We start from the raw sequence: 20912 nt of genomic DNA, 5'->3' as shown, positions 1-20912 counted from the left end.
GGAACCAGTCTTCAGTTGAGTCGTGTGGACACGCATTCGGGGATTGACTTGGGCATCGCAATTCTCGAGTACCTCCGATCCTCAGGAATTCCATGATCTTCTGAACATGCCTAGTAAAAGGTACATCGCTCATCTCCAAGTTATTTTTGATTTTTGACTTCATTCTGAGTCAACAAAATTGACAGTTCATATGACATCAAATTCTGCCGCGCAGCAAACATGTTCATTATAATACTGCACCTAGTGAACCGCCTTTTACCCTAAGACCAAGCCCAAAGTCATCCACCATAATAGGTATGTCGATCATCTCTAAGATATTTTATATGATTGCATAATTGCATTCTCATGGAAACAAAATTGACAGTTAGCAAGTTGAAATTCTGCCGCAGCAATCATATTCATTATGCTGAACCCAGTGAACCTAATGTTGCCCTTAACCAAGTACCTATTTTTGAGTGATATAATGATGTGTATATTGTGGCTATTTCTGCACATTCTACTGCAGCAAACATGTTCATTATAATTGCACTGAAATAGTGAAACGCCTTTTGCCCTAAAAGCCACCCCAAAGTGATCTATAGCATATTTAGGTATCAGTAGATCTATACATATCTACATGTATACTCTATACAAGTCATTTAGTTGTGGAGAAATGGCAGATATCAAATTCTGTCACAGAAAAAAAAACGAACCCCAAAACATATTATCCCTCCCCGTCAGCCCTCGAATTAAGGATCTGAAGGGGCATGGCAACTTTTTTAGGGCAAGTTGAAAATTGCCTTGGATTTTCACTGAAAAGGCAAGGCAGCACGGCAGTTTGTAATATTTCAAGAGGGCATCATGGCAACTGTTGAAAATTTGAGAAGGGCACACAAACATAGATAGATGATTTTATAATGAAAGGCCAGGGCTGGGGCACCGACGGCAACTTCATTAGAGGGCACGGCAAGTGACTGCCTTGGATAAAGGACATATTTTGAGGGCATTACGGCAATGGGGGTGGGCACCCACGGCAAAATGCCATGGGTGCCGTGGGTTAATTCGAGGGCTGCCTCCCGTATATTCATTATAGCCACGGTCTGTGGACCGGTGTGGACTTAACAAAATTTAGCAACAGAGCCCAAAAATAGTGCTACCCTCCCACTGCCAAAATCCATGGGGTGGAAGGGGGAGCTTTAGTGGAAAATTAGGTGTACATGAAAAGTGTTGCATTTTTGGATATATATGATCACTAAATTAGAAAAATCTGTCTTTTCCAGTTCATTTGTGAAAATCTAGAAATGTGCTCATTTATCACTGTTTTTCGTAGCAAAAGTTTCCTTTTTTGTGTGTGTGTTGTTTATTTGTTTTGTTCAGTTATATCCATGGTGACCCACCTTAGCACTTGTTTAAATGCTGTATGTGACAATGGACAAACAATCCCTTGCAATAGTCGCACTCCAATCACCATCCTAGTGGGCTATGCCTGCTTCGCGTGCTTTCATGGTCATCATGATCAGCAGAACTGAACCAGTTCTAACCCAAGCCTAACACTGAGTCTCTGTATACTCGATACTCGATGGTGCGCTTTGTGCATCGTGATCCAACCAACTGAGCCAGTTTTTTAGGTAGGCCTATATCACACACATATCTGCAGGGCAATTCTGTCGGCTTCTTCAGGAAAGTTTATCGTCTATCCGTCCGTCAGTGAGTCGATCCCCCTATACCACACCATCATCACTATAGAGCTAGCATAAGGCAGAAATCCTGAAGTAGCTATGACATGTTCATACAGTAATACTATAGGGACTGCCCGATGACATACAAGCTTGGGCTTCATTTAAACACACCTCCTTGGGGAGTGCTTTATAAAAGTATGATTTCAATGCTCCATGATTTCCAGTCGCTGTGATTTTTTTTGTTTTTCCTCCTGGTTAGTAATTATGACGGAGCATCTGATAAATACGAGAAAGGGCTTCCATATATAGCTGCCGTTTGGCCACCATCATTTCAAGGATTTGGCCACTTCTTGGTATAGGCCTAAATGTTTTTGGAATAAAAATGGTCCCTAGCTAGCTTCTGAGTCCGTAGCGCCTACCCTATGCATGTTATATGAAATACTTATGAAATTGTGGTTGCGAAAGCTACTGTCTTGCATGCAGGCTGACTAGTGTAATGCACCTAAGAGAGGCCTATATGGAAAATATATAGTGGTTGAGAGAAAAGATTGCTCACACATCAGTTAAGTTATGTTAAGCCATCAGTCCTGTGTACAGAGAGCCATACCTGTACATGTATCTCACAGTCAGTTTCAAAAAGAGCAGGGCATGGTTGCATGCATGTAGGATTCTGATGTTCAGTACACAGCGGTGTTTTGAGATGTTCACATTAAAGGGAACGCCCTGCCAGAGCAGTTCTTCTGGGGTGAACCAAACCTGGCTGGTTATCAAATAAATCAGTGACAAGGTTATCTCTGAATTTGACAGGTGCTAATTGATGTTTAATGTCCGGTTTGATGTTATTGCATCAATTAGCACCTGTCAAATTCAGAGATAACCCTGTCACTGATTAATTTGATAACCAGGCAGGTTTGGTGCACCCCAGAAGAACTACTCGGGAAGGGCTTCCTCTGTAAGCCCTATGCAAAACAAGTTTTGTATTTGTTGTTCGAGGGCACGGTGGCTCAGTGGTTACGGCCTTGGACTCATAATCCGAGCCTTGGACTCATAATCATAATCCGGCCTTGGACTCATAATCCGAGAGCTTGCTCGGCGTGCGTGAGTTCGATTCCCGTCCCACCACCGTGTTGCGCCCTTGGGCAAGGCGCTTTGCCTCGCTTGCCTCACCCCACCCAGGTGCAATGGGAAGCTGTTAGGGATAGTCACAGTCGTTGTACTGACGGACCCTGCGCCACTTGTAGGCTGCAAACGTGGTTCCGACATATTCTAATGACGGCGGAATAAATGTAAAGCGCTTTGAGGCTGTTTACGGCATAAAGCGCTATATAAATATCTACATTTATTTATTTATTTATTTGTTGTAAAGAGGCAGCCATTATCAATACAAACATGTTTTGTACACTTGATGGATATAAAGATATTTCATTTTGGATTGAAAGGAAATTTTGTGGTTGATCTGGGTTATCAAAATTACTAATACCAAGATCTAACTCCTTGGGTACATGTTAAGCTTGCATTGCAATGGAGACCATCTACTGCAACCAGATGAGTAACATATTGATCAGACGGACATTACAGTTTGCAGTCAGGGATTTGATTTAGGATACACATACATACAGAGGGATTTATAATATATGCGCCTATTCAGAGAGATCTAGGCGTAGATACAGACTACATGTACTGTCGAAAGGTAGAAACATAGGCAAGTTAGCTCAATCGATATTGGCATTCGACTATGGTATTATAGGTTGTGGGTTCGAACCCCCGCATTGGTTTAGTACGCTCTCATGGAAAAATTGAGTTACTTGAAATTTGATCGATCCCATGGACAAGGAATTTATTGTCTTGTTATAACCTGTGCAGAGGCGATCCTGACTGCGAATGTCATTTGTGGAATGTCTAGGGTGTGCGCGCTCTTGCAGCTGCGTGAAGGGAATGAAATGGGTGTAGTGGTCAGCGATAACCTATAAAGTGTGCTGAGTCTTGTGGATCAATGTCTGAATATATAATATCCCACCCACAATGTTGGCTTAAACCCGCTGCAAATTAGACTGCAACCTTGTACACCTTGATATCAAATAAATGGTTTGGTGGTATACAGGTATTTCTTGGTACAAGTTGCTATGCAGCCTTGCAATAAGCAACTTGTGTGTCAAGTTTGCAGTTTCCTATGAAGAGTATTGATATGTTAAATATGTAGTCATGTTCACACGGAGGGTTTTTTCTTAAGCAACATGGTTCTGTGTGAAATCCGCTGTGTGAACTGTCTTGATGAATCCAATTCCCAAGTTTGTCCCCAAATGTATCCCCAAGAAATTTAGGCATATTTCAGGATTTCCTCAATTCCTCAAGCTATTGGGCTGGAGTGCTGAGCTTATAACCTAACCAAAGCCTATTTTGGTATTAATGGGTCCTTTTTTCGAAATTTTCTCAATTTTGTTGGGTTAAATTCGGCCAAAAATTTTGACTTTTGGTATATAAATGGGTCCAAATTTCTTGAAAAATTGGTATATTTATGGGTCCACTTTCAAATTCTCAGCGTCCCTACCAAAACCAAACTTGAGCCCCCCCCGGGCTATGACCTTGGTTTAATTATATTTTAAAATATGAATATCATATGATTCAATCTTTTTGGCACTGGATATGTCACAGTAAGTTTCCAGTGTTAATAATAACAAAGCCAAATTTTGCAGGCACTGCAAAACTTGATTCCAGTCTTCAATGGAGTCGTGTGAACACACAGTCGGGGGTAAACTTATAGCGATCGCAATTCTCGAGTACAGGGCTCAAAAAATGTTAATTTCCTGGGAAGCAAGCTAAATTTCCCACAATTTATAGCATATTTTAGACACAATTTCCCTCCAAATACCAGAATTTCCCTCCAAACACCAACATTTCCTGGGAATGAGCTTCCTAAATTCTCCACTTTTTCGGGCCATGTGTCGATCTTAGAGGATTTGATGATCGTCTGAATACGCCTATAGACTCCTGAGAGAATGTAGTGTATTTTTGGATATTTGTGAATGTGATGACTGAAGGCAACAGGTAGAGTTTTATACTTTGTGGTTTCAAAGATTTGTGGGTGTCTACTCTTTTTGACACAACCTTAAATCGGAAGATTGGCTGATATTTTTTTATGCTCTATCATGGACGGATAACACTTTAATGCGATCCATATCTGCACTGTTTCAAATCAACACACTGATTTACTTTTGATATCAAAGACTCTGTGCTTATTGTACATCAGTTAACTTAAATGCCACGGATTAGTCACAAAATGCAACACAATTCCTGTAATACACAGTCCAGTGACGTATATATCCCGTATGTCAAATGTTGCAACCCTGCGTAATTTGGGTATTGTAAATTGTACCCAAAAATGCAAAGGTCAATGGATTATAGTATGGCAGAAGGAAAGGCACTAAACTTTGAAGTTGGGGATTGTGCTGTATACAGTTCATACTTCATCTGGAATGATTAGGCGATATAAAGGTAATACTTGAGACCACAATTGTGCAGTGCAATTTGATTGATTTATCAGGCTTTGTTTAGTTTAACTATAGGGAGAGGTAAACACTTAATACCATACGGACTTAACATGAAGATATCCAGGTTTTCCAGGCGCTGAATCACCGTCCAGTTTCTTTTGTTACTTTTTACGTTCAATTAAAACTTTTTTTACTAAATAATTGCTAAATCTGACACAAAATATCGACACGTTAAAAGCGAGTGTTAAGTTGAGTTAGATTCTTGCGATAAGTACCACCTTTGTGTATCTGTATTAGTGCTTTGTTGCTATGGTAACAGAGTTGGGTGGATTTTAACAGATTTCTTAGATTTGAGCAACCAAGATATTAATAAATCATGAAATGATTATGAACTAAATATGGTGAATGGAAGTCCACACATGTATGAAAATATAACTTATTGGCCTATTTATAAAGACTAGACAGTGCACTGGAGTAAACGCCTAATTTTAAAACCATGTTAATCTTTTTATCGGACTGGCAACACCTACTGGTGTAAGGTGTCCTTATGGACGCTCTCTCATATTTTCCTGCCAACTGATGGAATCACATATTTCTCACAATTTTGGTGATGACTGATGGATTTTGCTAAGCACATGGATCATTTTGATTCATTTTGTTGAATGTTCGTCACCCTAAACCCACATTTTGAAAGGATTTTGTTGGATATTTTCATCAACATTTAGCTAGTACTATAGTGCTATACTATATGTGCAGATCAGATGGATCAAATAACCAAGGTCAGTTACAGCTAAATCCTGTGTTGATCAATATTTTCACTCTTCTGATCAATTGACCAAATCTCACCATGACTGTTATCAATCAACCTTACCCATCCAAGTGGGTAAAGCTTGTCTGTGTATGGACTATTATATTATATACCAGCATCTATGTATGGGAACTTAATCACCACTCCAGGTCAGTCACCGTTCTGCCTGATGAACTTATTAGTGGGCCTACATATAGGCCTACCCACCATTGCATGAATGCCCTGATTACCGATTATATACCAACTCATCGATACTTCTCACCCTATGGCCGTTTCACCAAATGCAGTTACTATGCAAACTCAATGTCTACGTTTCAAGTTCTACTCATTAGTGGCGACATCGAATTAAATCCCGGGCCCTCGAATCAACAAGGGGGACCCAGATGCGCCAATTGCAGTAGACCAATCCGACATGACCATCGTAGATCGTTATGTTCTACTTGCCTAGAGCCTCTACATCTTAAGTGTTCTTCTCTTCCTAACTCTGTTCTAAAACTGAAGGATCATCCAGTTCCGAAGAGTATATGTTCACGGTGTGCTACTCAACTCCTACCTTTTGCGGATGCTTCATTTTTGACAGGAAGTTCTGAAAACTCTACCATGGACTCCTCCTCTGAAGCAAACTCTTACTTTGACTGTAGTGTTAATTTTAATGATCTATCCATGCTCCTGCTCAATGCAGGCAGCATTGGAAACAAATTAGACGAGCTTGTTAATTTAATATACAGTTTCAATATTAGACCTGCCATTATTGGCATTTCTGAAACATGGCTATCATCCAACATTAATGACTCAGAACTCTCCATAAATGGTCAATACACTGTTTTCCGTTGCGATCGCCAAACAAGAGGCGGTGGTGTATGCTTACTAATTATGAACTCTCTTAAACCTCGCTTATGTAATGAACTCTTATCTAAGAACTGTGAAGTGGTATGGGCTGAATGCAATCTGCATAAATGCAACCTTAAGATCTGTTGTTATTACCGTCCTCCCTATCGCAGCAGTAACACTCTTCCGATTTAAGTCATTGCATTGCGCTTGCTTCAGCTCAAATTCCCCGATTCTAAACTTCTGGTCATAGGTGACTTTAATGTTAATCTCCTCAATCAAGGTCACTACCTTTTTGATGATTTGTCAGATTTTTCTGCCAACCACAATCTTCATCAATTTGTCTCGCAGCCCACTTTTCATAGCCCGGGTATAAACCCGTCCCTCATTGACCACATTTATAGCAATGACCCTGGTTTAATCACTGGAGTTGCTAACCTCTCTCCAATCGGTGCCTGTCACCATTCGGTTATCTATTGTGGTCTTAACATCCGGCCAAACAAACCTAAGACTGTTTCCGCACCATCTGGCAATACAGTAAGGCCGATTGGGTTGATGCCAACAGGCAACTCAGTGATTATCAAACTCAGGACGGTAATGACATCAACTATGCTTGGGATCATTTTCATACATTTTACATGGAAGTTATGAACCAATGTATCCCTCTCAAACTCTTCAAGTGTAAGGCAAAAGAGCCTCCCTGGCTCAATGAAGAGTTACGTAAACTCTGTAGAAAAAAGCATAGTCTTTTTCGAAAATGGAAAAAATCTCAAAAATCTAGTGATTACACGAAGTACAAAGCAATTAGAAATAAGTTAACCAACAGACTTAAGTATGCCAAGCACAACTTTTTTGCTAGCCTTCTCGAAAATGAATCCCCAAGTAAGCGTTTTTGGGGTTACTGTAAAACTCGTTCTGGTCAAGCAACCATTCCTGACTCCATCCATTACAATGGTGTTTGTGCTAGCTCTCCAACTGACATAGCAAATACCTTTAGTCAGTTTTTCGCTGAGTGTTTCAACCGTGCTGACGCCTCCAATACTCCCATTCCTCAGTACAACTTCAGTTCCACTCTTTCCTGTTTTTCCTGCTCTAGTTCTGATGTTCTCTCTCTCATCCAAAAGCTTAACAACAATTCTGCTGCTGGGATGGACGGTATCACTAGTCGTATGCTGAAAAACACAGCTCCTTCTATTTGCCCCATCCTCTGCAGACTTTTTAATCTGTCGCTCATCACCGGCAGAGTCCCTGATGCCTGGAAGGTCTCGCGTGTTATTCCCATCTTTAAGGCGGTGACCCCATGCTGTCACCAACTACAGACCAATATCTCTCCAACCAATCTGTGCTAAACTGCTGGAAAAAATCATCCACCGTAACATCTTGGATCACCTTGCCAGCAATGACATCCTCACCAAACGCCAGTTCGGGTTCCTTCCCAAATCATCAACATCCGATGCCCTAATCACTGCCCTTCATGATTGGTATGGTTCTATTGAAGACAGGAAGAGTATTGTTATGGCCCTTTTCGACCTATCAAAGGCCTTTGATCGTGTTCCCCACCACCCACTACTTGGAAACTTGGTGCTGTTGGGTTAACAGGTCCTATTCTCTCCTGGCTCAAATCATATCTCTCTAATAGGTCCCAGCTGGTTGCTGTGCATGGCGTTGACTCTGACCCTGTCCCTGTTATTTCTGGTGTGCCCCAAGGCTCTGTCCTTGGGCCTCTACTCTTCTTGTCTATATCAATGATCTTTGTATTTCTAACTTTTCTTCCAATAGCTCTCTGGCTCTATACGCTGATGATACTTCTCTCTATAAGCCTCTTTCTCATTCTTCTGACCTGTCTGACTTCCAAGCTGATATCAACACCATCCACGGCTGGTTCATTAACAACCATCTCTCTGCCAATGCTTCCAAGACAAAGGCCATGGTTATCACCACCAAAAAGAACCCCTACCCGGACATGCAACTTTACCTCGACAACCAAGTTATTGAGAGGGTGTCCTCAGCGAAATTTCTTGGTATTTTGATTTCTGACAGCCTCTCCTGGTCTCTTTACATCGACCATATATGTAAGAAAGCTCGTCGCACAATTGGTTTTATCCATAGGGTATTCTCCAGTGCTCCCATCTGCACCCGTCGCATCCTTTATCTTGCGATTGTTCGCCCAATCTTGGAATATGGTAGTGTCACATGGCATCCTTTAAACACTACCCTGACCAATCGCCTTGAGGCTTGTCAGCGTTTACGCCGCCAGGGTTATCTTGCAGTCCTGGAATCTCAGCCACGAGGACCTTCTCCTGAAGTCTGACCTTCCCTTGCTCTCCAAACGCAGGGACTTTGCTACTCTCTGTCACCTGTATAAGATCCTCCATCATCTTTCCTCCTCTCCTAACCCTTACAACCCTCACCCCGGCCTTCACTCCGTAACCTGAACTCTCAAGCCATCGTTCCTCCTTTCCGTCGTCTGACCTTGTGCCAAAAATCCTTTTACCCTTATGCTCCGACACTCTGGAACTACCTCCCTGAGGACATTATCCAATGTAAATCGCTGTATTCCTTCAAGTCAGCCCTTCGTGCCCATCTTGGCTAGCCAGTTCCGTTTGGTGTTTGTTTATTCTGTGTTTTTGGTTTAAGTTATCTTTTTATTTTTGTTGTTTTGATGTTTTGGCCTCCCTTTAATTTATTGCTTTTGCAATATTGGGCTGTGCCAGGCCCACGGGCCGAATGGTATAAATAAATAAATAAATAAATGATCGCCACAGCAACTTGAAACTTTGTAAGACTTTTTTGTAAATGATTTCCGAAGTTCAGAGTAAACCATACACACTTTTAGTCAAGTTTATCATCAGCTGATATCAGTCACCTGTGGTAGTCATTCAAATCATTATTCTGATAAAAATATACAGAATGACAATTTGTGTGATGGCCGTAAGGTCATATAAAATTAATGTTTTGGTTCTCGTCCAGAGGTTTTCATGAATTGATGAGAGAGGGGAGTTTTTTCATTTTTTTAATAATCCTAACACAGACCATGGTTTTTGCTATCGAAAGCCAGAGAAGGAACGAAAAAGGAGAGAAGATGAACAAAGATTTCACCTGGTACCCCAGGAATCAACCCTGGGACCCCTCAGGTGCTGCACACATGATCACTGACCTGATATGCCACAGGTTTTTTTTTTAAAATAATTTTGTTAATGACCTGTTCTTGGAGTTCATGAGGGGGTACCCCCTTTGAATTGAAAAATTTGGCAAATTTGGTATCTGATCACATTTTTTTTACTTCACACAATTGGAATTATTGAGCACAAAAACCTTTTTTGTCCTCTCAGGAGAACCCTCCCTCTTGAATATTTCAAAAAGGTTCTTTAATGTTGGAGAACCCTTGAAGGTTCTCTAAAAAACCAAAAACGGTTCTGTATCACATTTTTGGGGCCATTATCAACGGTTTTGGAACCTTCTCTAGAGAACCTCTATTGCCGGTTCTTGTGAGAGGACAACTTTAGAACCTTTATAGAACCTTATTTCTTAGAGTGAGGGGCTGAAGGGTTTTCAAGCCCCAGCCCCAACATTATTAGGAGGGGTTGATGATCGAGTCCCCGCTCGCTTGTCCGGGTCCCAGAGCATATCTCACTTCCCTGGTTTAATTCAACTGTTCCTATAAGGGCAGGTTTTGTCAATTCATACTGAATCTGAAGTGACAGTGATCATGATTATGAGGCTACAAACCCACATGGTAAGCATTTATGAGAATCATGTGAGTCACTCGGCAGTCAATTCAACTTACTGGCAGACCAATGAGAATGGCTGGGTTATAGCGAACCTATGTTACAGGGGCGAAAGTGTGAATATTTAGCTGGGATTCTGTATAGGACAAATGATCAGCATGAATGCGATACTTTCAGACAGGGGAGGGGGCATGATCCCTGATCGGCATGCAATACTTACAGGCAGGGGAGGGGGCATGATCCCTGATCGGCATGCAATACTTACAGGAAGGGGAAGTGGCATGATGCCTGATCAGCATGCGATACTTTCAGGCAGGGAGGGGCATAATCGGCATCAATGTGATACTTTCAGGCAGGGGAGGGGGCCTGATCCCTGATCGGCATGCGATACTTTCAGGCAGGGGAGGGGGCATAATCGGCATCAATGTGATACTTTCAGGCAGGGGAGGGGGCATGATCCCTGATCGGCATGCGATACTTTCAGGCAGGGGAGGGGGCATAATCGGCATCAATGTGATACTTTCAGGCAGGGAGGGGCATGATCCTGATCGGCATGCGATACTTTCAGGCAGGGAGGGGCATGATCCCTGATCGGCATGCGATACTTTCAGGCAGGGAGGGGCATAATCGGCATCAATGTGATACATTCAGGCAGGGAGGGGCATGATCCCTGATCGGCATGCGATACTTTCAGGCAGGGAGGGGCATAATCCGCATCAATGTGATACTTTCAGGCAGGGAGGGGGCATGATCCTGATCGGCATGCGATACTTTCAGGCAGGGGAGGGGGAATAATCGGCATCAATGTGATACTTCCAAGCAGGGGATCGAGGGAGCTCTTCAATATGAAATAAATAGGCCTACGGGTATAAATTAAAAATGGTGCTGACAGACTAAGAATGGTTGGGTAAAAGGAAAGCTACATTGTTACCAGGCATAGGAACCAGGGAGCTGGGGGGTCAGCCCCCTCAATAATTTGGGTGCAAAGGCTGGAATACATTTCAGCCACCCAAATAATCCTAGGTGAAGTTAAAAACTTGGAATAAAATAGAAGGAAAATTGGTGTTTGTAACCTTTGTTAATTTTATGTAAAAATGTTGAAAATCATAAGCCAATGGGTGACGTCCAACGGGAAAATAATGGGTCTTTGCGTGACATACATTGTAGCATGATTGAAAAAACAAAACACATTGGGTTTTTGTTAGGATCATAAAAGATGTCATAAATGCTTTTTTTGCTGAATTTTACAACTAGCGCAGAGCCGCAGAGTGTACGATATTATTAAAATCTGGATTTCAGAAGTACATCAATGATGTGGATTCTAGTATGTAGGGTAGATTGGTTCATTGTGTGTGGGGTACTGGCTATCATCAACCAAGTCATACTGAATGTAAAGAGGGGATAACATGTGTTGGATTTGACACCTATCTCTGACAACTTGTCTATACTGTCCACATGAATGTGCAGCTTTTTCAATTAGTTCAGCTTTGTCATTGGAGTGATGACAGGCTAGGTAATATTACGGAAGCTATACATGTGGGGAAAACCTAGTTCTTACATGAATGTGTAACTTTTTCTAGAAGTTGTAAGTCTATTTTGTGAATAGATTTACATACATTAGGCCCCGAACAATCGATTTTGAGTTTCCCGTCACATAATTTTTGAAAACAAGTGAGGTAACTTTTTCATTATTCATTATTCATTATTTTCGTGACTTTCATTATATGACAAAATGCGAGTGTAAAACACGTTATTTACCGCTCACTCACTCAAAGGATGTTTAACCAAAGATATAAACTTGCAAAGAGGCTGCAAGGTCAAAATTGATACCAATTCCTTTCTTTTTATTAATATTAATATTATACGTCGTAAAAATTAGCAGTGTCATTGACATGCGATATCGTCCACTGCATGACAGTACGACCACTGTCGCATATCTTAATTGATATGTACATGACAAATCTTTAATACAAACGTCAGCACAGTCCCATCAAATTGAAATCAAAATACTGAAACAATTCATGAATTGGTAAGCTTTACAACTTCACTATCGAATCTTGCGCCAACAAAATTAAAGGGGAAACCCCATGCGTGTTTTGTTGATGTTGCTGTCTTGCACCAATGTCATAAACACAACGGAGTTGAAATATATAATTTTTTGCTCTTTTTGCATATTAAATTTAATTTAAAACTATGTCGAATACTATTTAAAAATAAATAATTGATCAATTGGGAAAACAAATATAAGATTAACAGTATTAATATATTTCTTTAATTACCACAAACAACGATATTGTGCAAAGTCACAAACAGCACTGTAGAATAAAAATCAGACATTGAATTGAAAAATATTTTTGTTCGACCGCATATTTCGTGCAACAGTGTCACAATAGAGCAGAGTTGAAATATATAAATCTTGCCATTTTTGTACAGTAAAATAATGTAAAACGATACCAAGTACTATTTTAAAGTATATGATTGATATTTATGAAAAGAAATCCAAAAATAACAGAATCAATATATTTTTTTTTTTTTCGCACAAACATCACTAGCGATTTCGCGAACAGCACTGTAGAATCATTGATCTGCCAATGACAGCATTAGTCTTTCAGTCCAGTATATGATACGCACGTGGAAAAGGACTGCGACGTCAACATATTTACAAAGCGTTGCGAACCGGGCCTACAGGATCTAGGCTATCACTATCACACGCCAATCAACCGGCCGCAATGAGTTTACTGCCGGTAGCGAAATCGATGTTTTGAATTTGATTTTTGCACTAAAAATGCACGGCTTTTCATCGTTTTTTATTTTTATTTTTCTAAAATCGCAATAATGAATTCAAGTGCGGGCCCGAAAATGAAGTGCGGGCGGGCGACGGGAAACTCAAAATCGACTTTGCCACGCCTTATGGACCACAATGGCCTCATCCCAATGGCATAGTCCAATAAGCTCACAGTGCAAAATTTGACCTCAAGTTGCTGGGTATGTGTTTTTGTACCCAAATTGTCCAAGGTCATTCAATGAATGTACAAATGTATTGGGGTTAAATAACTGTGCCTTGATAGATGAGCATGTTGTGGATCCTAGTAATAGGCCTACATGTGCTGTGTAAATTGTGTTCACATTTTGAGTTACACCCGGAGTTAACTTATAATGCACTTATCAAGTCTTTCCCCGGCCCTGGGGGACCCGGGACTAGCGGGGACTTAGCCGGGGAAGTACATTTTGCCAGCGTGACATCCCCGGCCCGGACCCCGTTAAAGTCCCGGCCACGGGCATAAATTTTCTGTACATCCCCGCTATGACTCGGCCCCCGCTAGCCGGGCTACAGTGTGACAATCCCGGCACAATCCCCGACCCCATGGGCCGGGACTTGCGTTAAAACATTGTACAATCCCGGCTATTCCCTGGCCTATCTTGCAGAGTTTAATATACGGTATACGGGCATAGATAAAAAGAAGAAGAAGAAAAGTTCAAAGTTAATTCAACTTTTTAGGGCAATAATATTGCATTTTGTCAGTAGTGGGAGAGGGGTCAACGACTTTAATAGCACGTGCTTAAGTTTGCAGCGCGATATACCCGTGTCGATTATTGAATGAACGACATAATATAGGCCTAATAAAAAAAAGATCGATTGGATTATTTGGATAGCAGTGATCGTATACGACACGGCCGATTTAATAGTGCATGCCGATAATTTTAAAGACATCAACATGTTTGAGCCTTAATTTACATGCAGACGCATAAGGATTTAAACAAAATAAAGTGTTTTAAAAAAAGTAGACTTTCATTTATAGATGCACGAAATTGGTTTTAATATAATATTGGTTACTTAAAACAAGTAATTACCCCACTCCTCAGTTTCCTTTGTAGCGCCACAATGGTGAAAATAGCGCATTACAGATGAGTATGCAAAATCGGCCGTTCTTGGTATACTGATGTTTTTCAATGGTGTGACTTCTTTGTGAAAGTCCCAGCTATGTCTCGGCAGTGCGGGGAAAAAATTGTACCTGCAAAAGCCCCCACTAACATGAATGATTGGCCCGGCATAGCGGGGCGATCTACTATACATCCCCGCCAATTCCGGCTAACTTCCCGCCTTCTCTGGGCAATGATTTTGTGTACATCCCGGCTATGTCCCGCATGTTCCCCGCTATGTCCCGGGTCCCCCAGGGCCGGGGAAAGACTTGATAAGTGCATAATGCTAACTACGGTACTTACCGCGTGTACGCACCTAACCTACTACTAGCACTACGCCGACCGGTTCCACCAAGCATTCACTTCTGGTCGATGCATCATAAAATCGGCTTCCACTTTCGTTGTATTTTATGTGACCTTTTTCAACCGTACAAAATGTAATTTCTTAGTTTCTGACCAAAAAGGTCAAACTTTCACCGAGTGCCAGGCGTACGTGTTTACAAGCAGTGTTTACATTACAAAATATGCCTGGCGGAATAACACCTAGTTCACTACACCTGGCGGAACTTACACTGAAACGTCACTGATTCAATGATATACATGTATGCGATGTGTTTAGCAATCACTCGATCGGTGAACTCGGAATGAAACTGGATTTAATATAAAAACTAATTTTACTGTAATTGTAAAAAGCACTTCAGGCTTAGTCTTCATGTGGTATTTCAGTACACCATTGGGCATTACAATCATGCAAAAAGTCAAAATTCAAGAAAAATTGAGGGCTTTGCTGTGGAGCAAATTACTTATTATTACTTTAACGAGAATAATTAAACCGCAAGTTGCCAGGTATTGATAAATGAGGAAATCATGATGGGAAATCATGATCGCAGTCGCTATAATAGGACATGACTTAGTACACAAGGAAGTATAATTTCTGTGAATGTTGATGATCTGTGTATGATTAAAACCCTATAAATGGATGTGATGGCTTAGAAAACAATATTCAGGGGAAATAATGATAAAAGTGGGCCATTTGAAATAGGTCAGGAGTTATGTTGTCATATCAGTGAGTCTCCTCAAGATGTCTTCCAGGGTCTATGCTTCAATAGTCGAGTTCAGACGGTCATAGGATTCTCGAGTACACCCCGTCAGTCTGAAACACCGTCAATACAAATCCCCGTCAGTCCTAATTCTAGTTCTAATCAAAAAAGATGTCAGCCCTAACCCTAACCTTAACCCTAATCCTAACCCTGACTTCAATTAGATTTTCGGACTGACGGTCAATCCGAACCCTCTCAGTCCAAAAATCTAATTGAAAAAGATGTCAGCCCTAACCCTAACCCTAGTCCTAACCCTAAGCCTAACCCTAATCCTAACCCTGACTTCAATTAGATTTTCGGACTGACGGTCAATCCGAACCCCCTCAGTCCAAAAATCTAATTGAAAAATACGTCAGCCCTAACCCTAACCCTAGTCCTAACCCTAAGCCTAACCCTAATCCTAACCCTGACTTCAATTTGATTTTCGAACTGACGGTCAATCCGAAACCCTTCAGTCCAAACATCTAATTGAAAAAGACGTCAACCCTAACCCTAAGCCTAATCCTAACCCTGACTTCAATTAGATTTTCGGACTGATGGTGGTTCGGATTGACAGTGTTTCAGACTGACGGGGATACCCCGGATTCTCGAGGATCGACCTGCACAAGAATTGGGATTCCTTAGTCAATCCAAAGTGCGCCATTAGACGAATCTTTACGGTATGATTGTAATGTTTATGTTTTTTATTTTTTATCTACCACAGGGTATGAGTAAATTCATAGGCATCATCGTGTGTTTTCTCATCGGTATCCTGCTCTTCATCTTCCTCCCAGTGATTGCCTTCATCTTCTGTTGCTGCAGATGCTGCAACAATTGCGGCGGAAAACGGGTGCAGGAAGAAACCAAATCTATGGGGTGTGTGAGAGTGACATATACACTTATTCTGCTGTGTGTGACTGGAATTATATGGTAAGATGTTAGCCAAGCTAAAGGGATGCACCGATCCACCCTTTCTTGACCAATTTAGGAAACAAATTGATCACTGATTGTTTCCTAAATTGGCCGATCGGATACCAATCGTGAGAAGTACTGTATCAAATATACCATGATAAATTAATTAGGGTGCCCTTTATTCAGAGATCATCAAATGTGACTGAGTTGATTAACTTTGTTTGAACTCGGATTTCAGAATAGTCACCATCTGATGAAGACACAGAGTAACTTTTGTCGAATTCAAACTTAACTTTTACTGTGTAAACGAACACGTAGTTAGAGGTTGAGTTCACAGTGGTTATTTGAAGCATGAGCGAGAGATGGCATGAAAGTTAAATTCACAATTTCTGTTGAAGTTGACTACCTTGTAATTACTCTTTGTCAACAAATAATATGCGTATCCTTAGTCACAATATGAATTTGATGTCGCAATTTAAGTTAAGTGGCTGTTGTATAGTATATTAAGGGCTCATATTGAAATTCCCTTACACAGGAAGGTGTGCGCCACCCTGCAGCTTTCCTGTGCTAGCCTTCTTTTGTTAAAATCCTGGGCAGGGTGTATCACTGATGCATATAATCCATCCGTTTTATGACCGAGCTTTCCTGAGGCGCACGCTCAGCGAGGGGAATCCTGCCTTCTTTCTGTGTGAAAACGTGGTAGGGTATTTCAATATGAGCCCTAAATTAAAATTACAATACACAGGGCTAGGTATATAACACATTGCAACTACATAGAAAAACCTCCACACAAAGTTTCCACATAAAATGCTATCATTTAAAATAAAGGGTTGGTCTATTCTGTTACTTTAACCAGGATGTCGGGATTAACAGTTAAGCCTAATAGCGCTCAATCACTGGCAATAAGTGGCTTATTGATAGAGGCTTTATGATGGACACACCGCCTTGCTGTCAAACGTATTAGTGAAACCGTAATTGAGCATTTCAACTTCCTGCGTTTTTTTGGAGAGGTTTTAGGCCTACAAAGTCATGTACAGTGACTCAATGAAGGCAATATATGTGATGTGTATCTGAGACAACTAGGCCAATTGTGGCAATGAGATGGCTGTGTTGGCACGATTTAAATCAAATGATTAAAAAAAATATCACTGATTTAAATCAACTTTTTCTATTTTTAACATTTTTGATCTATTGAAGTTTATTTCATGGAAAAACAGTGGCATGATTGACAGGAATTATCTATAATAAACATATTATTAAATGCAAATAATAAAGGAGACAAGTAGAAAAAGTGATCCCGCCTGGGAATCGAACCCAGGACCTCAGGTTTACGAGACCTGTGCCTTAGGCACTTGGACACGGGAGCTGGTTGCAATTCGAATTGCAATAAGAATCAAACTGAAGGAGAACATTTACCATACTAACAACTCTTCAGGGAAGGAGAACTTTTCCGTTGCCCCTTGGGGTATAGGGGACATAATTTCCCCTTTTTTACTCTCCTGGAATTCACTTTGACCCCCTCTCCCGTCCCATGGAAAACCTTCTGGTATGACACTGCTGGTCTGTATGTTACAAATATTTAGTTGATGATGTTCGAACACACAACCTCTTGATCATGAGTCAAAGCACTGCCTCTGTGCAACTGTGTCCTACATCATAATCAAATAAGCAAACAAATAATACAAATGTACATTCTTCTTCTTCCTAATAAGAGCCTCCCTCTAAAGTGCCCTCCGAAGCACTAAGCAAGTAGAGTGAAGTGCCTTGCTCAAGGACACAAAGAGCCAGCCGAGCTCAGGCGGACCTGGGATTCGAACCCTTGACCCCCGGATTCACAGTCCAATGCCTTATCCGCTAGGCTACGCTCTCCACTTTCTATGGGAAAACATCCCAACACCAGAGGTGAAAAATCAAGTTGCGCAACAATTTCCTGCTTGCTGTGTGTTTTGAGATGAAGCTTGCCAGTTGGCATTCATTGTCAGTATAATCTGACTATGATCATCCTTGACGTGAGAGATTTGCATTATAAGGCACATGGAGGTTAATTATTACAGTGGTTTTTTTTTATTCATTTTTTTTATTCATTTGCACCCTGAATCTTGTACTTTCTTTTGCCTCTGGTGATTTGACTGAAATGGATTTTGGATTGACTTTTGCTCTTTTTGTAGACTAGTGGAATACTGTTGGAATGATATAAACTCTTGAATTAGAGTGCATATTTTCGATATATTTTTTAATTGGATATGATTTCAATCACTTCAAAATGAAGAATCACTCCTTTTGATATCTTTAAAAGATTTGAAATTCAAATCATTTGATTGAAGTTGTAAAATCAATCTTTTTGATTGAATATTCAGTCGCAAAGTTTAAGAAAGTATATAGATAGGCCTACATGTACATAGTAACAGTGGATTGAGCTGTTTTAAGTTGCTAAGCTTTTCCTTGAAGTTAATAAAATAGGAAACTAGTTGGATTAAGTATGAGCAGGGTTGTGGTATATTAATAAAAGATTATTGTTAAAAATAAATGCGGAAAAATAGTGCAAAAATCTTAATTAAAGCAGAGGCTAATATCTAGGCTATAGGGTAATAAGGGAGCATAAAGTCGACATACTATTTCATTTTTCACCTTGGCTCTTGGTAGTGGTGTCAGTGCACATATCATTGGGCGCAGGTTCAAATCGCAAGCGATCACTCAAACTTCTGGCACACACACGCTTAAAAAGGCGCTGCATAGATGTATGCATATTAAAGCAAAATAGCTACCTCGACACGTTGATGTGAATGATGTCACTGCCAAGCCAGGGTGAATAAAAATTCCTTTAAAAAGGAATGGGGCATGAAATGGGAGCTTTGGTCTTTTCATGTGATGTGCTGAAACAGGTTGAAATGTAACTGTTTGGACAAAATTTACTTCTTTAAAACAACAGTAACATTACGAAATACAAGGCATATACATTGCAGTGAGAGAGGTGTAAAATCAAATGGGGTATAGGTATATTTGTATTAAAATGCGCCAAACTCTGAAGACCATAACTCACCACACAGGTATCGACTGTAAAAATTTTTTTTTTTTTTAATTCCAAAATTTCAGAATAGTAAATTTTCATGACCATATTTGGAATCAGCATGGAAAATGCATTAAAATGAGTACAAACAAGCCCAGTAATTGGTTCAGTGATGTTCTAAGGCAGCGCTTGATATTTTGAGAAAATATCTCAAAACTTGGAACTTTTTGTTAAAATTGACATGGTTGAAGCCTTTGGCTAATGCGCAGAGCATTATTACGAAAACCCACCCGAGTAGTTTGGTCTTGATGCAACATTTTTAGGGTGATTCAGCAGAACTTGTTAAATTTCTTGAATGTGCTGTCATTTATGTGAAAGATACTGAACCTTTCAAATGTAATAAATCAATCAAGAAGTTAACAAACATAGGAATATGACATAATACAGCTTACTGCATGCAGCAACCGGTATCATTTGGCATTGTATATCTAGTAACCTAGTTGTATAACAAGTTATGACATTTATGTCAATCTGTTAGTCTTCAAACATTTTAATTAATTTACACGTGGTAATGTTGATTGACAAAGGGTTATTGCCCCATTTGTATTATTGCAAGTGCTTACCGTATTCCAAATACTTGTTTTTTTCTTCTTTATGTCGAGCATATTCTACTAGGCATAACAGCTGAAATCGAGGAGATAACGCTGACGAAACTTCGGCCAGTGAAGCTGGTGAAGGGGGTCGCCGTAGATAGCTGGTCGGGGTATTTTATAGGACAGGCAAGTGTAGGTGACAATCGGGCCGATTACCATGATCAGAACCGACTGTAACGAGGTCTTTTTTATCATGGGTCATGTGCCCCGCCATTTACCAGATGAGCCATGGAGAGAGCGGATACAATTTTTTTTTTGGGGGGGGGGGGTTCTGCGGGGAATTGATCCCGGACCTCTCGCACCATGGCAAAGACTTTAAACAGTGTGCCATGCTGTGCCACGCTTTTAATGAATTTTGAGTGAACCAATGACCCCATTTCAAAAGTGCAGAGCTATCTAATATCTGCGATTATTTGAAAAGCCATACACCTTCAGTTTTGTGATAGCCATCAATTTTTTTACTCAAAAAGAACAAAGAAATATTGAACTGCCCCACATTTCCTTATTTTATACCAGATTGTAATCAGACTGGGGCATAGAGAAAGGGTGACCAGCCTGGGGCAATTCATATCACACTTACTATACAATGAATCAGCCATTAGGTTTTAATTTCATTTATTCTTAAACACCCCATTTAACTTGAACTTATTTCACCCAGGTGTTGGCTGCATTTGACTAGTCATATAGGCCTATGTAAAAAGAATAGAGACACAATTTTTGTTACTCTTCTAGCTTTTTTTCCTTTCTTCATGTTTATTTTTAGGCCCTTCAGTTGCACTCAGTGGCGTCGCCACAGGGGGAGGGGGGGTATGGAGGGCAAATGTCCAACC

The 20912-nt window shown here is 40.6% G+C and overlaps 1 protein-coding gene across 1 annotated transcript in view; it reads left to right on the top strand.

Annotated features, from left to right (window-relative positions):
• Nucleotides 1-20912, top strand: part of LOC140161794 (prominin-1-A-like) — a 153353-nt gene that overhangs the window by 60635 nt on the left and 71806 nt on the right. Inside the window, exon 4 of the mRNA XM_072185091.1 lies at nt 16235-16440. Within this exon, the coding sequence (XP_072041192.1) occupies nt 16235-16440 (206 nt within the window). The remainder of the gene's footprint in view (nt 1-16234; nt 16441-20912) is intronic.

Source organism: Amphiura filiformis, chromosome 10, assembly GCF_039555335.1.
Source record: "Amphiura filiformis chromosome 10, Afil_fr2py, whole genome shotgun sequence".
NCBI classification, from domain to species: Eukaryota; Metazoa; Echinodermata; class Ophiuroidea; order Amphilepidida; family Amphiuridae; genus Amphiura; species Amphiura filiformis.
Note: the sequence above shows the minus strand (reverse complement) of the source record. Positions and strands in the feature narration are given on the sequence as shown.